At 39.9% G+C, this 16547-nt stretch overlaps 1 protein-coding gene across 1 annotated transcript in view; it reads right to left on the bottom strand.

Annotated features, from left to right (window-relative positions):
- Window positions 1–16547, bottom strand: part of clu (clustered mitochondria protein homolog) — a 306829-nt gene that overhangs the window by 48197 nt on the left and 242085 nt on the right. The window contains exons 7-11 of the mRNA XM_067154806.2: window positions 16135–16329; window positions 14259–14471; window positions 11682–11856; window positions 3155–3260; window positions 342–477 (exon numbers count right to left, since the gene is read on the bottom strand). Of these exons, the coding sequence (XP_067010907.2) occupies window positions 342–477; window positions 3155–3260; window positions 11682–11856; window positions 14259–14471; window positions 16135–16329 (825 nt within the window). The remainder of the gene's footprint in view (window positions 1–341; window positions 478–3154; window positions 3261–11681; window positions 11857–14258; window positions 14472–16134; window positions 16330–16547) is intronic.

The following is a 16547-nucleotide window of genomic DNA, read 5'->3' as shown; positions in this document are numbered from 1 at the left end:
GTGCCTCCAACACTGGTGGTCACTACCTGTTTCAGAAGGTTAGTAACATTTTTACAAGCATGTATTTCTATGAAATTAAATACTTTCCAGCCATATCATTTATACAGTCTGTCTTTCTTCATTACGAACATTTCAGGTACACCCTGTATATACTGTGTGTGTCTAATCTGCATAATATCAACTATCTAAATTACCAAGATTCACAGAATCCAGCTTCCTTTCTACCTACCAAAAACTTCCAAGTGTTCTGCCCTATAGTAATCTATTAATACCCAGTAATAACATGAATCAAGAGTTCAATCCATTCACCTAGTTCTCTCATAAAGAACAAACGCTCACACCTTGCTATCCTTGTCTGCAATAGGCAGGTTCTCCCGCTCCTGGCTGTTCCTCAATACTTCACGCTCGCGCTGCTTCTTCGCCCCAAGTTGCTGTAGGTGGAAGGCTGCGTACTTTATAAACATCATGTACTTAGATCTGAAAGAAAGGAGAAAATACAGTACAGTGAAACCATGATACATCGTAAACATCTGTAATTCAAAGTTTTAGTCTGTTTTCTTCTGCTCTGGGACAAAAGCCTCATAATTCAAAGAAAAACAATGGGAAAATCAATTTTTTTAAAAATTATTTTTGAATGTGTCATGCAGAAATTGAACCTTTATAATATGAATTATGGCAATCAAGAGTTCCTGTAATTTGAATTCAAGCTAAGAAAAACTCCATAAATTGAATTCTTCCAGAACTCAATAACTCAAATCAATAACAGTTCGCGCACACATGCAGGCAGGCATTCACATACGCACAAAATCCACACTCCCAAGCTTGTGGTACAGCCTGAGGTAAAAATTATGGAACATTTTTGAGGAAATGAGTGTGCACGTTAAATCAGCATTCTTTGTGCATGCCTTTAGATGCTCCCATGGACCACAGATTGGGAACTGCTGTTGTGTTCAGTTTGTGAAATTTTACACACAACCTTAATAAATCAATTACAGTGAAACCTCGTGTGTCCCTCATTGACATGTTTTCCTGCTTAGCACGTCATAAATTCGAAGTCCTAATTCTCAATGTATTAAATCTATATAAAAATATCTCGCTTATCACGTCACAAATTTTTGCCATTACTGCTTAGTACGATCATATTTTTCCTAGCCCTGAAAATGTTATTTGTCATCCCTTGTGGAAGAAACGTGATTTCAACTTGGGTAAGAGCCCTTGCTGCAGTTGCGGGATAACGAGTAAAGGCCTTAAATTCTTGAATTTCACAGGATAAACTGCACCTTTGGGGAGCAAGCCATTAGCCTTTATTTTTTTTTTGCTATTTGGTTTACGTTCCACCGACACAGATAGGTCTTACGGCGACGATGGGATAGGAAAGGCCTAGGAATGGGAAGGAAACGGCCGTGGCCTTTATTAATGTATAGTCCCAGCATTTGCCTGGTGTGGAAATGGAAAACCACAGAAAACCATCTTCAGGGCTGCCGACAGTGGGATTTGAACCCACTATCTCCCAGATGCAAGCTCACAGCTGTGCGCTCCTAACCGCATGGCCAACTCCCCCGGTCAAGCCATTAGCCTCAGAAATACTTAGTTTTGCTTGCTGGTTAGCAGTGAAACTGCAGAGTAACACAGTGAGCCTATTTGTGCTTGTATTTCGCTTTCCATTCAGAAGTTAGAAATGTACTTTGTGTTTAGCGTAGCGAATATTTGTCATGAGATACCCTACTCTGGAACATTATCGTGTGAAATTGACCGGCATGGTGCATATTTGTCTTGTGATAGACTAATTATAGATTACGAAAAAGTTGTGAAATTTCTTACCAATGAAGAAAAAATTACAGTTTACATCAGCAAGTCAACTGTAAGCACAAAGAGTTGGTGTGAATGTTGAAACTCACACCTTCCAGTTCGACTCGATCACTCGAATCAGTCTTGGTCGGTCAAAGTTTTGTTCGATTCAAAATGACGGCCAAAGCAATTCTGTTGCAGTCGCACATAGCTGTGTATAACCTCCAATTCATTGTCTAAGTGTGACCAGAAAAATAATATTTAATAACCCACTGGTCCGAAATAAAAGGCTTCTTCTAAAATTTGTTTTAGAAAGAGTGTGATCTGCAATATCATCATCATCATTTCCCTTTATCCAGCTGTAGCCGGGTAGGGGCAAATATGGTTCCTCTCCACTTTCTTCGGTCTTTCCACCACTCCTCCTTCAACACTGTGTCCCAGTCCAGGTTTCTTTCTATAATGCTGCGTTGGATGGTATCCTTCCATCTCAATCGTGGTCGTCCACGGCCTCTCCTTCCTTGGATTTGCATTTCCATCACCTTTTTTGGCATTCTTTCGTCGCTCATTCGCTTTACGTGCCCAAACCATCTTAGTCGGCTCTTCTCTATTCTATCATTCATTTTTTCCACTCCAATTTCTTCCCGGATTTTCTCATTCCTTATTTTGTCTCTTCTACTCTTCTGTATCATACTCCTCAAGAATTTCATTTCGGCTGCCTGTATTCGACTCTCATCCTTCTTTGTCATTGTCCAAGTTTCTGCTCCGTAAGTTGTTATGGGTACGTAATACATCTTGTACATAGTATCCTTTGCTTCCATTGGCACATCTTTGTCCCATAACATATTTCTTACACTATGATAGAGACAATAATACTTTGATAATTTTATAGGCCCCATTCAAATGTTTTCATATCTGTTGTTTGGTGTTAACACTTTTCAGTGCAGTATTGTTATTTTATAAGCTCCAGTGGAATAAGTTTTCATATTCGCTCTCTAGTGTTTTTCACGCCTTTAATACTCTCTTCTCATAGAGTTTTCACTGTACCTGCGGATATAGGAACATAAAATCCCCTTATGTTGGAAAAAAATCGTATCTGGTGTTTCCATATCCCTGTTGGATAGTTTTCATTCGTGTATATTCAGCAGTACGTTTTATCGCTTAACACGTTCTTTTTCCGTGTCCCCTGCAGAAAAGTCTTAACGAGGTTTTACTGTACTTCATTTGATCTCATGAAATTGAAACCCCCTGTTAATTGAAGCAATTTTCTCTTCCCTTAAGATATGATTTATCAAGGAGATATTGTATTTACAATGTAACCAGTTTCTTCTGAGTAGAAAATGTTTATAAGCGATAAAGAAACACTTACTCTACAAAAGAGTCTATAAGTTCTTGCCGTAGACAGCACAGTTTGTGCTTGTGTTCTATAGGGAAGCCCAGCGCTCGCACTTCCTTACTGAGTTCCTCCCCTTCCACTGAAATGAGAAAGAAGAAACAAAAGCTTGAGAGAAGTAGGATGAAATTGGTAAGTATTGGAAAGAAACTAAAAAAATCTCAAAGCAAGTCGTATAATAGAGAGATAGGAATAAGAAAAGAAGTCTTCATGCGGGTGGTATAGGATACGAAGAAAGCCACATAAGTACAGGAAAAGAGAACAAACATAGGATAAATACAAGTGTTAAAAGACTAGAGTGAAAAAAACAGTTAAGAAATACCAGCTTGACAGGATAGTTTCATACGAAGGCAGAATACTGACAGTAGCCCATGCTGGATTGGAGTAATTATCATATCACAATGACACCATTTCTATCCAACTTCATATTCATAAAAATCTATGCCATAAAAGATCATACAGTCTGTTCTATCAATAATATTATCAATGAATTCCAGTACAAGAACCCAGCCTTTCATGTAGAAGGTTTGAAAGACCTCTCGTATATGTATTATGTCATTTCATCTGTTTATAATTGCAAAGTGACACCAAAGCTTCTGCTACCCTTACCATGTATTTACTGCCAGCTTGCTCCAGTGTCAAAGTCTAAATCACCTGAATAAAACTAATATGTACCGTAAAGTGGGGTAACTTCGACAACTGACGAATAGCAACACTTATTTTCTCTTGCCTCCTATACTCTAAAAGATAAATCACTTGCAACAACTAAAATGCACATACAATAGAATACTCTATCAACACTCGGTAGTCCAAATATTATTGGCGGGCTTATTGTTGAGTCAATTGATTTTTTTCGCAGTCCTGACTATTGTCTTCTCTGGTAACAGCAGAAAACAAACTGTTCTCTAGCCCCAACATTCGATTCTCCATTCCAGTGGTTTATGGGGTCAAAATGTAAGTTCGTCTGGTAACTGATCAACACAATTTGATGCATTTTATTCAGATAGGTTTTTCATTTGTGATAAAAGTTGTCTTCTTCAGGGGTAACTTCGGCCATGCCAAGAACGTACAGGAAAACATTATGTGGCCACTGATATTGTAATTACAATCCTGTTAACTTGAAGTACGCTTTAGAAGAGATTAATAAAGGCACAATAACAATCAACGGCAAAGTTTATCCTGACAGGGAGGGAAAGACAGTTTCCATTTTCAATTATAAATAGACGGATATCAGTTGACATGGACGATACACATTTAAGAACTTGATATTGACGACCCAGATATTTTCTAATTTAGAAGACAGTGTATTATGAGGACAGTCTACAAGATTGCGTCTTTTCCAACCTCCTTTTCTCTCCATACAATTGGACTTTATGACTTCCGTACCTTTTATTTGTTATCTTTTGTACCATTACAAATATTTATGCAATGCAACATGTAATTTGTAATATCATACAATGCTTGTACGCTTAGGCTAAATAAAATAGTTTCTTCTTTGGGTAAAAAATGAATTTGATCACTATACATCTGTTTCACTATAAATCGTTTTAATTTGTTTGTTATTGTTGATACTGGTCATTTTCAGGTTCTTAAAAAAACATTCAAGGTGGCTGAAGTAACACTACATCGAAGAAAACTTCGTTTCTTGAGTTATTTTTATGGTGGCCGAAGTTACCCCAAAACACGAGGTAACTCCGGCCACTCTTTCGATAATCATTATTCATTACTGAATAACAATTAGAATTATGTTCATATTTTAAAATGAAGAACAAACATAGCAGAATTTACATTATATTTTTCAGAAAATTAGAGGGAATATTTCACATTTTATTTTTAAAAATTTACAAAAAGGTGGCCGAAGTTACCGCGTTTTACGGTACATATTTACACAACTGATAATATTAAATATAAAAAATACATACTTCTCCCAAATCAGTAAATCAAATTCACTTGGATTCCATTTATTCCCCCACGGAATGGTAATTTATTACAAGAATTCACTTGGGCATCATTAACAACATTAAGTGATCCAGGACACTTCCTTATTTATTATGAACAAGTGTGCAGCTATGTACTGCTGTGAAAAGAATTTTATGGAAATTACGTTATTTACGATTCACATACAGTAGACAGAAATATAGCTTCATTTACCACCAACAGAATAAATAAGGTGAGAAATGAAACTTAATCCAACTCGACTGCTAAACAGTACCTATATAATAAAAATCAACATACATCTAACCTAACCATAAAAGAGAGATAGCACATAGAATAAAGCCATACCTAACTACATTTAACTTAACCGCTAAACGAAGACAGAACATATAACTCTGACAACAATGCACACCTAAAACAAAGTGCTATATTCATCTTTACATACAGTTCTGTTTACATGCAATATTTACATCTGCGAGCAGAATATCTTGGACGGACCGCGTGACCAACATCGTAGTCCTGCAGTAGATTGGCCATGATAAAGAGTTGAAGAAAATCTTGAAGAAATGGAAATTAGAATATTTCCAGCACAATATGTACAACAAGGAGAAATACTGAATACTCCAACTCATCATGCAAGGGAAGATATTTGGGAAAGAGGTCATGGACGTCGTCTGATATCCTGGCTGAGAAACCCCCGTCAATGCTTTGAACTGTCATCTGATGAGCTGTTCCAAAGATTTATAAAGAAAACTACAATAGGCCTGAAGATTGCCAACATCCAGGCCAGATAAGGCATGTGAAGAAGAACAGCATTAGTTCTGCTTTTAGGTCCCATACCTGAGGAGAGCCCTGCTTTCGACATTAGGAGGAGTGTGGAACAAATCTGTGCTCTCATCAGATTGGTTTATTGTAGGCAGAGGCTGAAGGAATTTAAAAAAATTTGCAAAATTCCTCACTCCTACACTTCAGGAGATGCAATGTGTACTTTCTTCTCGTGCTTCGGCCAGGAACATGAGATGGTACCAGTACCAGAACACGGAGGCAGTTCATTTCACCACTTTTGCATCTTAGCTGTAGCATTGCCTTTGAACATCTGCAGTTGTGCTCACAATGTGTTTATGCCCAAGGCTCTACAGAATGTTTCATAAGGTTCAAATGATAGAGAGTTGCCCCTATGCCTGTAGCTAATCCTCTACATGAATTGTATCTGAACACAGTCAAGTTTTTAATTAAGTACTGCTGCGATGGTAATCTGACTGCATGAAATTCCCTATAGTTCCTTTTAATAAAGCCAAGTGATTTTAAAGATTTCATTATGGCTTTGCTTTCAAATGGTAAACCATCTGGCATCCAGCAGGCATGAGTTCAGTCACTTTAACTTGCATCTCTAGCTCAATTTAAGTCAACAGAAGTAGTTTCGTCCTCTCCACATTCAGCTGAGGCCTCATTCTCTTCAAATAAATCGTCACTTTCATCACCTGTGCCGTTAACTCTCTTCCAACAGTTCTCGCCCGCATCGCATATTATACATGCAGAGAACATGACCTGATACATTGCCATGGAAATTACTAAAGCATAAGAAATTCTCTGAGCAAACCAATGGAAAACTACTTTGCTCCTCATCTTGCCTAGTACGCCTTATTTTGGCACGATCATCGGTTTTTGCAGTTAGGTACAACCACATAATCTCTAGTAGTGCTATTTGAGGATTCAATCAACCTCTGGGCTGATGACCTAAGACAGGTGAAATTATTAGCATCTGCAGTAGTGAAATGTAGTTCTACTTATTCCTGACAGATCAGTAATTGAATAGGTTAAATTATCTTGTAACTCACATCAGGCGTAGGGATGTGCGCTCAACGGACAACCACTGCAATCAGCCTCCCAAGAATTGGCAGGTAAACCATAATACCTTGACTGACAAGAAGAAATGCTTGTCAGGTGCTGACCACCTAGCCAAACTACGCAAGGACCCATGGTAGGCCTAGCAAACCAATGGCAGCGCCATTTAACCTACTTTCAATGATGGAACAATCATCAGAATATAAGTAATTATATAGACAGAAAGAAGTCGTCAAACAGACCAATCATGTTCGACAGCCGACATAAATCTGAAAACAGACGGACCTATAAGAGGAGAAAAATGAGAATGGGAACTATAAACGTAACTGGGACTAAGCAAGACTAAACAGAAAGGGAAATGAAGTAGGACTCTTAGGGAAGGATACAAACTGTACTGGAGTGAGCAGGTTAAGGAGACCAGGAATGGGGTTGGATTCTTGATCAGAAAATATATTGATGCATAACTGAAGTTTCCTCTAAGAATGATAGAATCATAAAATTGACTGTGCAGCTGAAGACCACCAAATACAAGGTCTTACAACTGTATGCCCCACAGATGTGGTGCAGTGAAGAAGACAAGGAGAAATTTTGTCAAGAGCTGGAAGATACAATTAGTGAAGAAAATGTTATTATTATAGGAGACCTGAATTCAGAAACTGCAGTAGACACGATGTGACTGAGAGAACATCATTGGGCCACACGGCCATGGAAGCAGAAACCCGGAAGAACAACAACTGTTAGATTTATGTAGAAGATAATAGTGTTGCCATTAAAAATATATTCTTAAAAACAAAACAAAAAAAAGAGGAGGGTCAGCCACAAAGTAACACGGTATACCTGGGATGACAAGTACAGCACACTGATCAACTACGTCATCACAACCAATGAACAGACACATCAATGACGTCAACGTTACCCAAGCAAATATGTGGACAATAAACAATGACCGCTAGTTGTGAACTTCAAACACATAACCAGCAAAACTGAGAAGAATATCAAGAAAATACCTAGTGTCAAGATGTGGAAATTGGAAGAAGTTAAAGTAAAGTAAGAATGCAAGATAAGAATCCAACAAAGCTTGCCAAAGGGTGAAGTTACTAACGTAAAGAGAGAGGGGGGTACCTTCAACACATTGGAGACGGCCATATATGAATGTGCTACCCTCCAGAAATCGCAGGATTTTTAATGGTTTTTGAAAATTTTTCAGTGGTAGGGTAAGCCATGATAATAACAACTTTTGGAATGCATAGAAAGATCACACTTTCCTCTACACAAAAATGAGTTTTAATTATCATAATAGTGCAGCAATTTTTAAACATAAATTTATGAATATAATATGTTTTACAAACGAGAAAAAAAATCTGACGCAGCTATGGATGCCAGTTCGGTTAATATTTCGACATTTGACTTTGTGGGCACATCTACTGGAACACACTAATATAGATTCTAACAAAATTGGTCCCTTGGAACCGGTATCCATGTTTACAACCAGGAATTTGCATTCCCACTGTTCTGTGCTTGACGACGGGGTTGCATCGAGTTGCTGCAGGTACACGGGAAACACCCACATTTTTAGGAAGCAGTATAAAACAGTATTACAGAACCCACTTCAAGGAAGCGATATAAAACTACGTGAAACTTCACACCAATTTGAAATTAGCTCATTTTCTGCATTTACTAGCCTGAAATGCCAGAATCAACATGTTTACTTAGTGTGTAATTGTTATCCTCATCCTCATTTTCAGAAGTCGTGTCTTCCATAAGCACATCCATTATGGATTCATTGTCGAAATTTCGTACACTTGAATTAGACATGCTAAATATTCACAAGAATTACACAAACAAGCCTGCCTCTCGAACACACACTCTTCCTGTCCGCATGTACCGTACGTACTCTCCCGCCCATTTCACAGCCGAGAGTCAACGATGACACAGCCTTAGGTTATGTAGGAACGTGGCTGTGTTATCAATGCCTTGAAAGAAGAGCTCTCGACTTATGCTCATAACTAGTATATTTTATGCTTATAGAAGCATTCAACATTATCCTAGTGAAGTCACAGCTCGCTGAAACGGCAGCTACAATTTTTTAGCTACAGTGAAATCGCGCCCATAGTTTCTATGAGCGGCGTCTCCAATGTGTTAAACATTTTTGGGAGAAATTGAAAGCCTATGACGAGTTACAAGTTCAATCACGGAAAGAAGACACCATGGTGGAACAATAGAGTCAGAACAGCTTTGAAAGACACGAACCAAATAAAGAAGGGACTAGACAAAGATAACCAAAAACAGGGGAAGAACACAATGACCAAGAAATCCTGAGACTCTAAGAAATATACAGGGCTAAGAAACTTGCAGTTAAAAACATAGTAAGAGAAGAAATGGAACAAGTTTGCAGGCAGACTGGAAGAGGCCAGTAGAGAAAACATGAAATTGCTGAACAGAGTAGTGAAAAACGAGAAAAGTGATCAGACCATAAAGGCGATAAAACAGGACGTTGGTACTTGGGTGCCCATTTTCACACCAGGCAAATGCTGGAGCTGTACCTTAATTAAGGCCACGGCCGCTTCCTTCCAACTCCTAGGCCTTTCCTATCCCATCGTCGCCATAAGACCTATCTGTGTCGGTGTGACGTAAAGCCCCTAGCAAAAAAAAAGGTACTTGGGTGCAAGACGAGAGAGAAATCAGGGAAGAACTAATAATAATAATAATAATAATGCTATTTGCTTTACGTCCCACTAACTACTCTTTTACGGTTTTCGGAGACGCCGAGGTGCCAGGATTTAGTCACGCAGGAGTTCTTTTACGTGCCAGTAAATCTACTGGCACGAGGCTGGTGTATTTGAGCACCTTCAAATACCACTGAACTGAGCCAGGATCGAACCTGCCACGTTGAGGTCAGAAGGCCAGCGCCTCAACCGTCTGAGCCACTCAGCCCGGCCAGGGAAGAACTTGAGACTACTTTGACATGCTGCTGATCAGATAGAGACTCTGTAACAATGTTCAGAGGAGAGCTAAATCAGGACACTGAACCACATGGCTGGAGACTGAGAAGGCACCTAAGAGCAAGAGGAAAGGAAAGGCAGTAGGCGTAGACAAACTGAGTGCGGATATGCTGCGAGCAGCACGAATTCCGGCAATCCAGAGGTTATACAAATTGTTCAACATGATATGCTGGGAAAACACCATCCCAGATAATTGGAAGAAGAGCATAATAGCACTCCTGCTCAAGAAAAGAAGCAGATGGAAATGCACAAACTATTGCTGCTACCTCATGGTCTGAAAATATTGGGGGGGAAAACATAGAACAAAATCAGAGATAAACCATTCTTAGAGGAAGAACACCATGGCTTTAGGCCAGGAAGTACAACTACAGACCTCATCTTTGCAGTTACGATCCTGATAGATACAAGGGCACCCATGCCAGGGGACAAGGGAGGAAACACACACACCCCCCCAGCTCTCAGGGAAAGGCAAAAATCAAATGTAGTCAGGTATTTCTCTTTCAAGAAAATGATTTAAAAGTAGGTATTGCATGTACCATCCCCCACCAACAGGCTGGGGATACAGTGGGTGTTATTCTACTGCAGAATACAAGTTGCCATTCATCTTCCAAAATGTTAAAAATACTACATACCCCCAGGTCTAGCCCCCCCCCCCTACAAACTGTCATATGGGCGCCCATGGATGGATAAATACTGGGAGAAGGAGAAGCCTCTGTCTTTTAGTATTTCTTTGGATTCTGAGAAAGCCTACGGCAGTGTACCAACGGGAAAGAATTTGGCACTGCATGAAATAACTACAGGTGCAAGACAGCCTCATAGACAAAGTGAAGGTATTGCACAAGCTGTGTTCAAGTACGTGGTGGTTTCTTGGACTGGTTTGAAATGAAGAGAGAAATACAGCAGTTCATTGTCATCATGATGGAAGCCATAACGAATTCACTTAAAAGAAAGGGGTATGGTGACCTACAAGCCTTTATATTCGCAGATGATGTTGCCATCTGAAGTGAAAGAGAAACTAGAAGACAGTCTGCAAGCTGGAGTAATGAGTTTAAGAGCTCAGCATGAAAAAGATAGTGGTGAAGGCAGTGCAGAAGGAAGGAGACAAATCAGTTGTCATGCTCAATGAAGCAAAGTTAGACAGCATTCCAGATTTCAAGTACTTGGGCAGCGTTGTCTCAAAAGATAAACCAGGCAAAACACAAGGTCAACAATCAAATCAGCAGGGCGACACACAATTCAACCATGAAGTAAGGCAGCTACTGTGGGATGAACAGGTACAGCTGAAAAACAAGATGACACACTATGTCTTATTACATACCAATATTCTTATATGTATATGGCCTTGAAACCACCACAATTCCAGGTAGCTGAAATGAAATTCATTCGCAACATGGGACAGAAGATCAGGAAGGACCAGATAGGAACGAGAAGATTGAAGAAGAAGTGGGAATAGGAGATTTTCTCCTCAGCAAGATCCAGAAATTGAGACTGAAGTGGTTTGGACACATGAAGAGGATGCCAGCAAACAGAACTGCAAGGAGGGAATTTGAAACAGAGGAGGAAGGGAAGAACCAAGAAGAAAGTGGACTGTTTTAGTGAAGAAGGATGTACTGCAGGGAGATCATGGATGGGACAATTTAGTGGAAGAAGAATGGTACAGGGCCAGGACAAGACACCACACCCGGGCAACAGGAGATGGTTGAAGACGACAATGAACTCACATTTCAGGAAATTCACATCCGGTGGGAAGGTGCGAAGTAGATCCAGAATGTAGTGGCGGCCGTCATTACCGATGATGCCCTTACATTCAACAGACGAACATAGTTCTACCTCCTCTCCTTTATCATTGAAGACTTTGTGTGGCATTATCTTCAGTTGCTGTCCTGCTTTGTTCAACTGGAACAGAATTGGAAGGATTTAGAACATAGCTCCAATAATGAATGGATGAATGTAAATGAATGTAAATGAAGGAAGGAAGGAAGGAAGGAAGGAAGGAAGGAAGGAAGGAAGGAAGGAAGGAAGAAAGGAATAAATGATCAAACTTTCAAGTTACAAATGAAACATTGGTACATTACATACAATCTCTTCAGAATCTCTCCCATGTCACAACCCGCTCCACAGTTGATGATTGTTTCACAGTTAAAGTTTTTGAACACTTATCAACTGGTGCTCAGAGCGCTTCGCAATTAACATTACATAACTGTCCGACTCGTTGGCTGAACAGTCAGCATACTGGCCTTCAGTTCAGAGGGCCCCGGGTTCGATTCCCGGCCGGGTCGGGGATTTTAACCTTAATTGGTTAATTCCAATGGCATGGGGGCTGGGTGTATGTGTTGTCTTCATCATCATTTCATCCTAATCACGACGCGCAGGTCGCCTACGGGTGACAAATAGAAAGACCTGCACCTGGCGAGCCGAACCCGCCCTGGGATATCCCGGCACTAAAAGCCATCCGACATGTCATTTCATTTCATTACATAACTGCTCTTTTCTCCCATTCTATTGTCTTTCCTATCTACAGTGTCTACTGGCAGTAGTGTGGCGAGAAGCAGGTCAGAGCTAGGCTTGGATGGGAACTGGCCGGAGGAACAAACATCAATTTGAGGACCTTGTCTCTTGAATTTTATCACATTGAAAGCTTCAGTAATCTCCAGTTGACGAAACCTCAAGCAACATTCTTTGGAAGATAATGCTATGAATCAAATTTTAACAGGTAAAAGGTTTTTTTCTAAGAAAGTTATGGGCAGTTTTATAGAAAAAACAGAATGTATTGATCTTAATGTGTTTTTTAAACATTCTACAAAGGACATGAGTTCATCAATTTTAAATTATTGGACAGAAATCATTCTGTATTTTAATTAGATAAAATAATTTGAGACGCTAAGTCTTAAACAGAAGACGAAACACGTACCAAAAAAATGCACAAAATATTTTAAGAGTAAGTGTGTTCTGCCATCGGCCGTAGCCGTGTTGAAGCACAGGGTCCCGTGAGATCTCCGAAGTTAAGCAACATTGGGCGTGGTCAGGAGTTGGATGGGTTGCCACGCGCTGTTGGCGGGGGGTAAGGGAACGTAAACTCCGGCTCAGGAACACCTATGCGGAGGTTCGGACCTGTCTTCGGGCAGAATAACCCTTACCTAAGTGTGCTCTCACTTGTAAAGTAAAGTGTACTGATTGGGTGGATCATTAAACCAAATGAAAATGAAAATCCACAGCCTGTTTCCAGTCATGTGACCGGGTCAGGAAAGGAATGAATGAAGCCCCATTTCTAACAACGAGGATGGGAATTGTGCCGGCTGCCAAGGCCAGTTGCACTCCTCTGGGGGAATGATTAATGAAATGAAATGACATTGGAGAGTGTTGCTGGAATGCAAGATGACGGGGAAAACCGGAGTACCCGGAGAAAAACCTGTCCCGCCTCCGCTTTGTCCAGCACAAATCTCACATGGAGTGACCGGGATTCGAACCCCGGAACCCAGCAGCGAGACGCTGGCACGCTGCCGCCGGAGCCATGGAGGCTCCTATTAAAACAAATATTAGTTCTTAATGAAGCTGTATCAATATGAACCTATATAATGAAGTTTGTAAATTGCTGCAAAGTTGACAAATTTGAGTACTTAGGTGAAGTAATTGAAATAATGGACTAGATAAGGAAGCCAACAAAATGAGAACAAGAATAATGGAACTAGCATTCCAACTGGATAAGGATACCTATAATAAGAAGAATCTTTCGATAAAATTAAAGATTGCAATACAGCAATAAAGCCGACAGTCTCTATGCTACGGAATGCACGTTCTCCATAAATCGCGAGAAATGGAAGAGAAAGAGGAAAAGGAAAGGAAGATTCTGAAAAAAATTTGAGGACCAATGAGAATACAAAAAGTAGTACAAGATATCTTTTAGAAGATTAATACAAGATTTTAAAGGTTTTTAGAAGAAAAACAGCAAGAAAAGTAGTGGGAATTAAATAACACCAATAAGTGCAATGAGTTACTTTATGTGGTCTTTCGATGGATAATAATAATAATAATAATAATAATAATAATAATAATAATAATAATAATAATAATAATAATAATAATAACCATTGTCATCAGCATATGGTCTCAGCTACTTGGTGCAGGCATTTTAATATGACTTCATTTAGGCTGTCTGCATAATTTCAACATTCTGTTTTACTCTGTCAGTTGGCAAGTCATAAATATAGCAATTTCTATAACTATGGTAGTCTATAATCATGTTTCAAGTGACTAATTAAAAAAAACAGTGTTTTACTAATTTACTTGGTATTTCTTACCATTTCCAGGTACTTAGGGTGTGAAAGAACAGTCTTGCCGAAGTCTATGGAGCCGTACACCACCGACTGCTCCTGTTCACGTTCAAGGATGCCAGGGATGATGGACTGCGCCGTCACTCTATAACCACGGTAGTCGATCACCACCGTTCCCAGTGTGTACAGCCCTTGCATGTCCACAGCACTGTACACTCGAACGCCTTGAAGGTCATTACGCTGCAACAACACGAATGTTTTCACTGATGACTACAGTCCAGTTGACAATAATATAGCGTTCTAAATGTCTTGTCACCCACTTGATTTTCAGTGAAGTTGTGTATTACATTTCATAATCTATTTGAAATGGCCCACATGAGCTCCTACAGTGTAGAGCAGCTTGTTGCTAGTGTTTGGGAACGTGAATGTTCATATACCACAGAGGATGTGCAACAAGATTTCACAAGACAATTGTGCATAGAAGCCTTCATAAAAGTACCCTACTGTGTTGAGAACACAAGGATCAATTACTCAACAGAACACTTGTGACAGTGAAGGAATTTGCGCACTTATCACCCAAGAAGTCAAGGCAGAAATGGGCATCCAAGATGGAATTGCAAAAACCATAATGTTAAGACACAGGAGAAAAGATCTTGGATTGAAATCCTCTTCATCAACAGCTGACAATGAGCTAGGTTAGCAATCAATATGAACGAAAGATGTCCGGGATGCTCAAACTCGCTTGAGGTGTTTCAGACACTCCCGCAAAAGAATACCAAATGATTTCATCCAAAAAGTAATTGATTTTCATCACTCTGTGATTGAGAAGCGTAAAGTGAAGGAATATTTGATCTACCAAACAGGAACCGCAGGTCAGATGCCAATCAGTTTGCATGTGCCACAAAGTCTAACAATCGATAAGAAAAGGACATCGAGTGTTATCACACGCACTACCGGAAGCGAAAGACGACGATGTTCTTCAGTGCTTACTGTAACAGCTGATGGCAGAAAGCTTGCACCTTTCATTGTTCTAAAATGAAAAACAATGCCTAAAGTAAAATTTCCTCAAGGGATCCATGTTCTTATGCAAGAAAAAAGGTGATGGACACGTCACTCGTACAAGATTGGATATGAACCGTTTGGAGAAATCCAGCAGGGTCCCTCCTTCGATGCCAGTATGGTACACTTCATGCGAATGTAGATTTAAGTTACAGAAGGGATATTGCTGTCCAGCTTTTACATTTTAATACGACTGATTTATCTCTCATTCAAGTTAAAAACAAAATTAAAAAAGTAATAACTAAGTCAAATGATTTTGGATGGGCACATGTTATAATTTGTAACTTTCGTAAATAACAGCCGGCCCTGCGGTGTAGGGGTAGCGTGTCTGCCCCTTACCCGGAGGCGCGATTCCTGGCCAGGTCAGGGATTTTTACCTGGATCTGAGGGCTGGTTCAAGGTCCACTCAGCCTACGTGATTACAATTGAGGGGCTATCTGACAGTGAGATGGCGGCCCCAGTCTAGAAAGCCAAGAAAAATGGCCAAGAGGATTCGTAATGCTGACCATGACACCTCGTAATCTGCAGGCCTTTGGGATGAGCAGCGGTCCCTTGGTAGGCCATGGCCCTTCAGGACTGTTGTGTTTGGTTCTAAAAAAAAAAAAAAGCCCTTGACAATTTTCTGTTTTATAGTGGTTGTCACTTCTTTGCCACCATGTTCCGCAGTAACCTCAGCATCAAAATATGTAAGCAGGTGTACAGTTTTCCTGCTCTTCAATATACGATAGTGCTGTTTCAATGGTATTTAGCAGTTTATTACACTTACAGATTAGCTTTAATACAGAGCCTCAGTTAATCAAGGCTCAGATGAACAGGGTTCTACTGTACAATGAACAAGACTCACAGGAGCAACGAAGGCAGCAGCGTCGCCTCCCAGCTCCTTATAATGATCTCTGACGTCAAAGCCCAGGGAGAAGAAAATATTGTTCCAGATGAACATCTGCATCTTGGCCTCCTCTCCAGGGTTGATGGCCATCACATTCCCGTCAATGACAGCCATGGCACCCCGAGTTGCGGCAGCAACAAAGTCACTGTGCACCTGAAAACAATCCATTAATTAGAAGGTGAGGAAGAAAATAATAAATAATAATAATACCGTATTTACGCGAATAATCCCCGCACCCTAACATTAGGAAGGCTGATTTTCAAAAAAAGCCAACATTGACGCAAATAAAACCCGCAGCCCAATTTCGTGCCTAAATTTTTAAAAAAAAATATGCGGGTAGTATTTGCGTAAATACGGTAAAAATTAAATAA

Source organism: Anabrus simplex, chromosome 10 (assembly GCF_040414725.1).
Source record: "Anabrus simplex isolate iqAnaSimp1 chromosome 10, ASM4041472v1, whole genome shotgun sequence".
NCBI lineage: Eukaryota > Metazoa > Arthropoda > Insecta > Orthoptera > Tettigoniidae > Anabrus > Anabrus simplex.
Note: the sequence above shows the minus strand (reverse complement) of the source record. Positions and strands in the feature narration are given on the sequence as shown.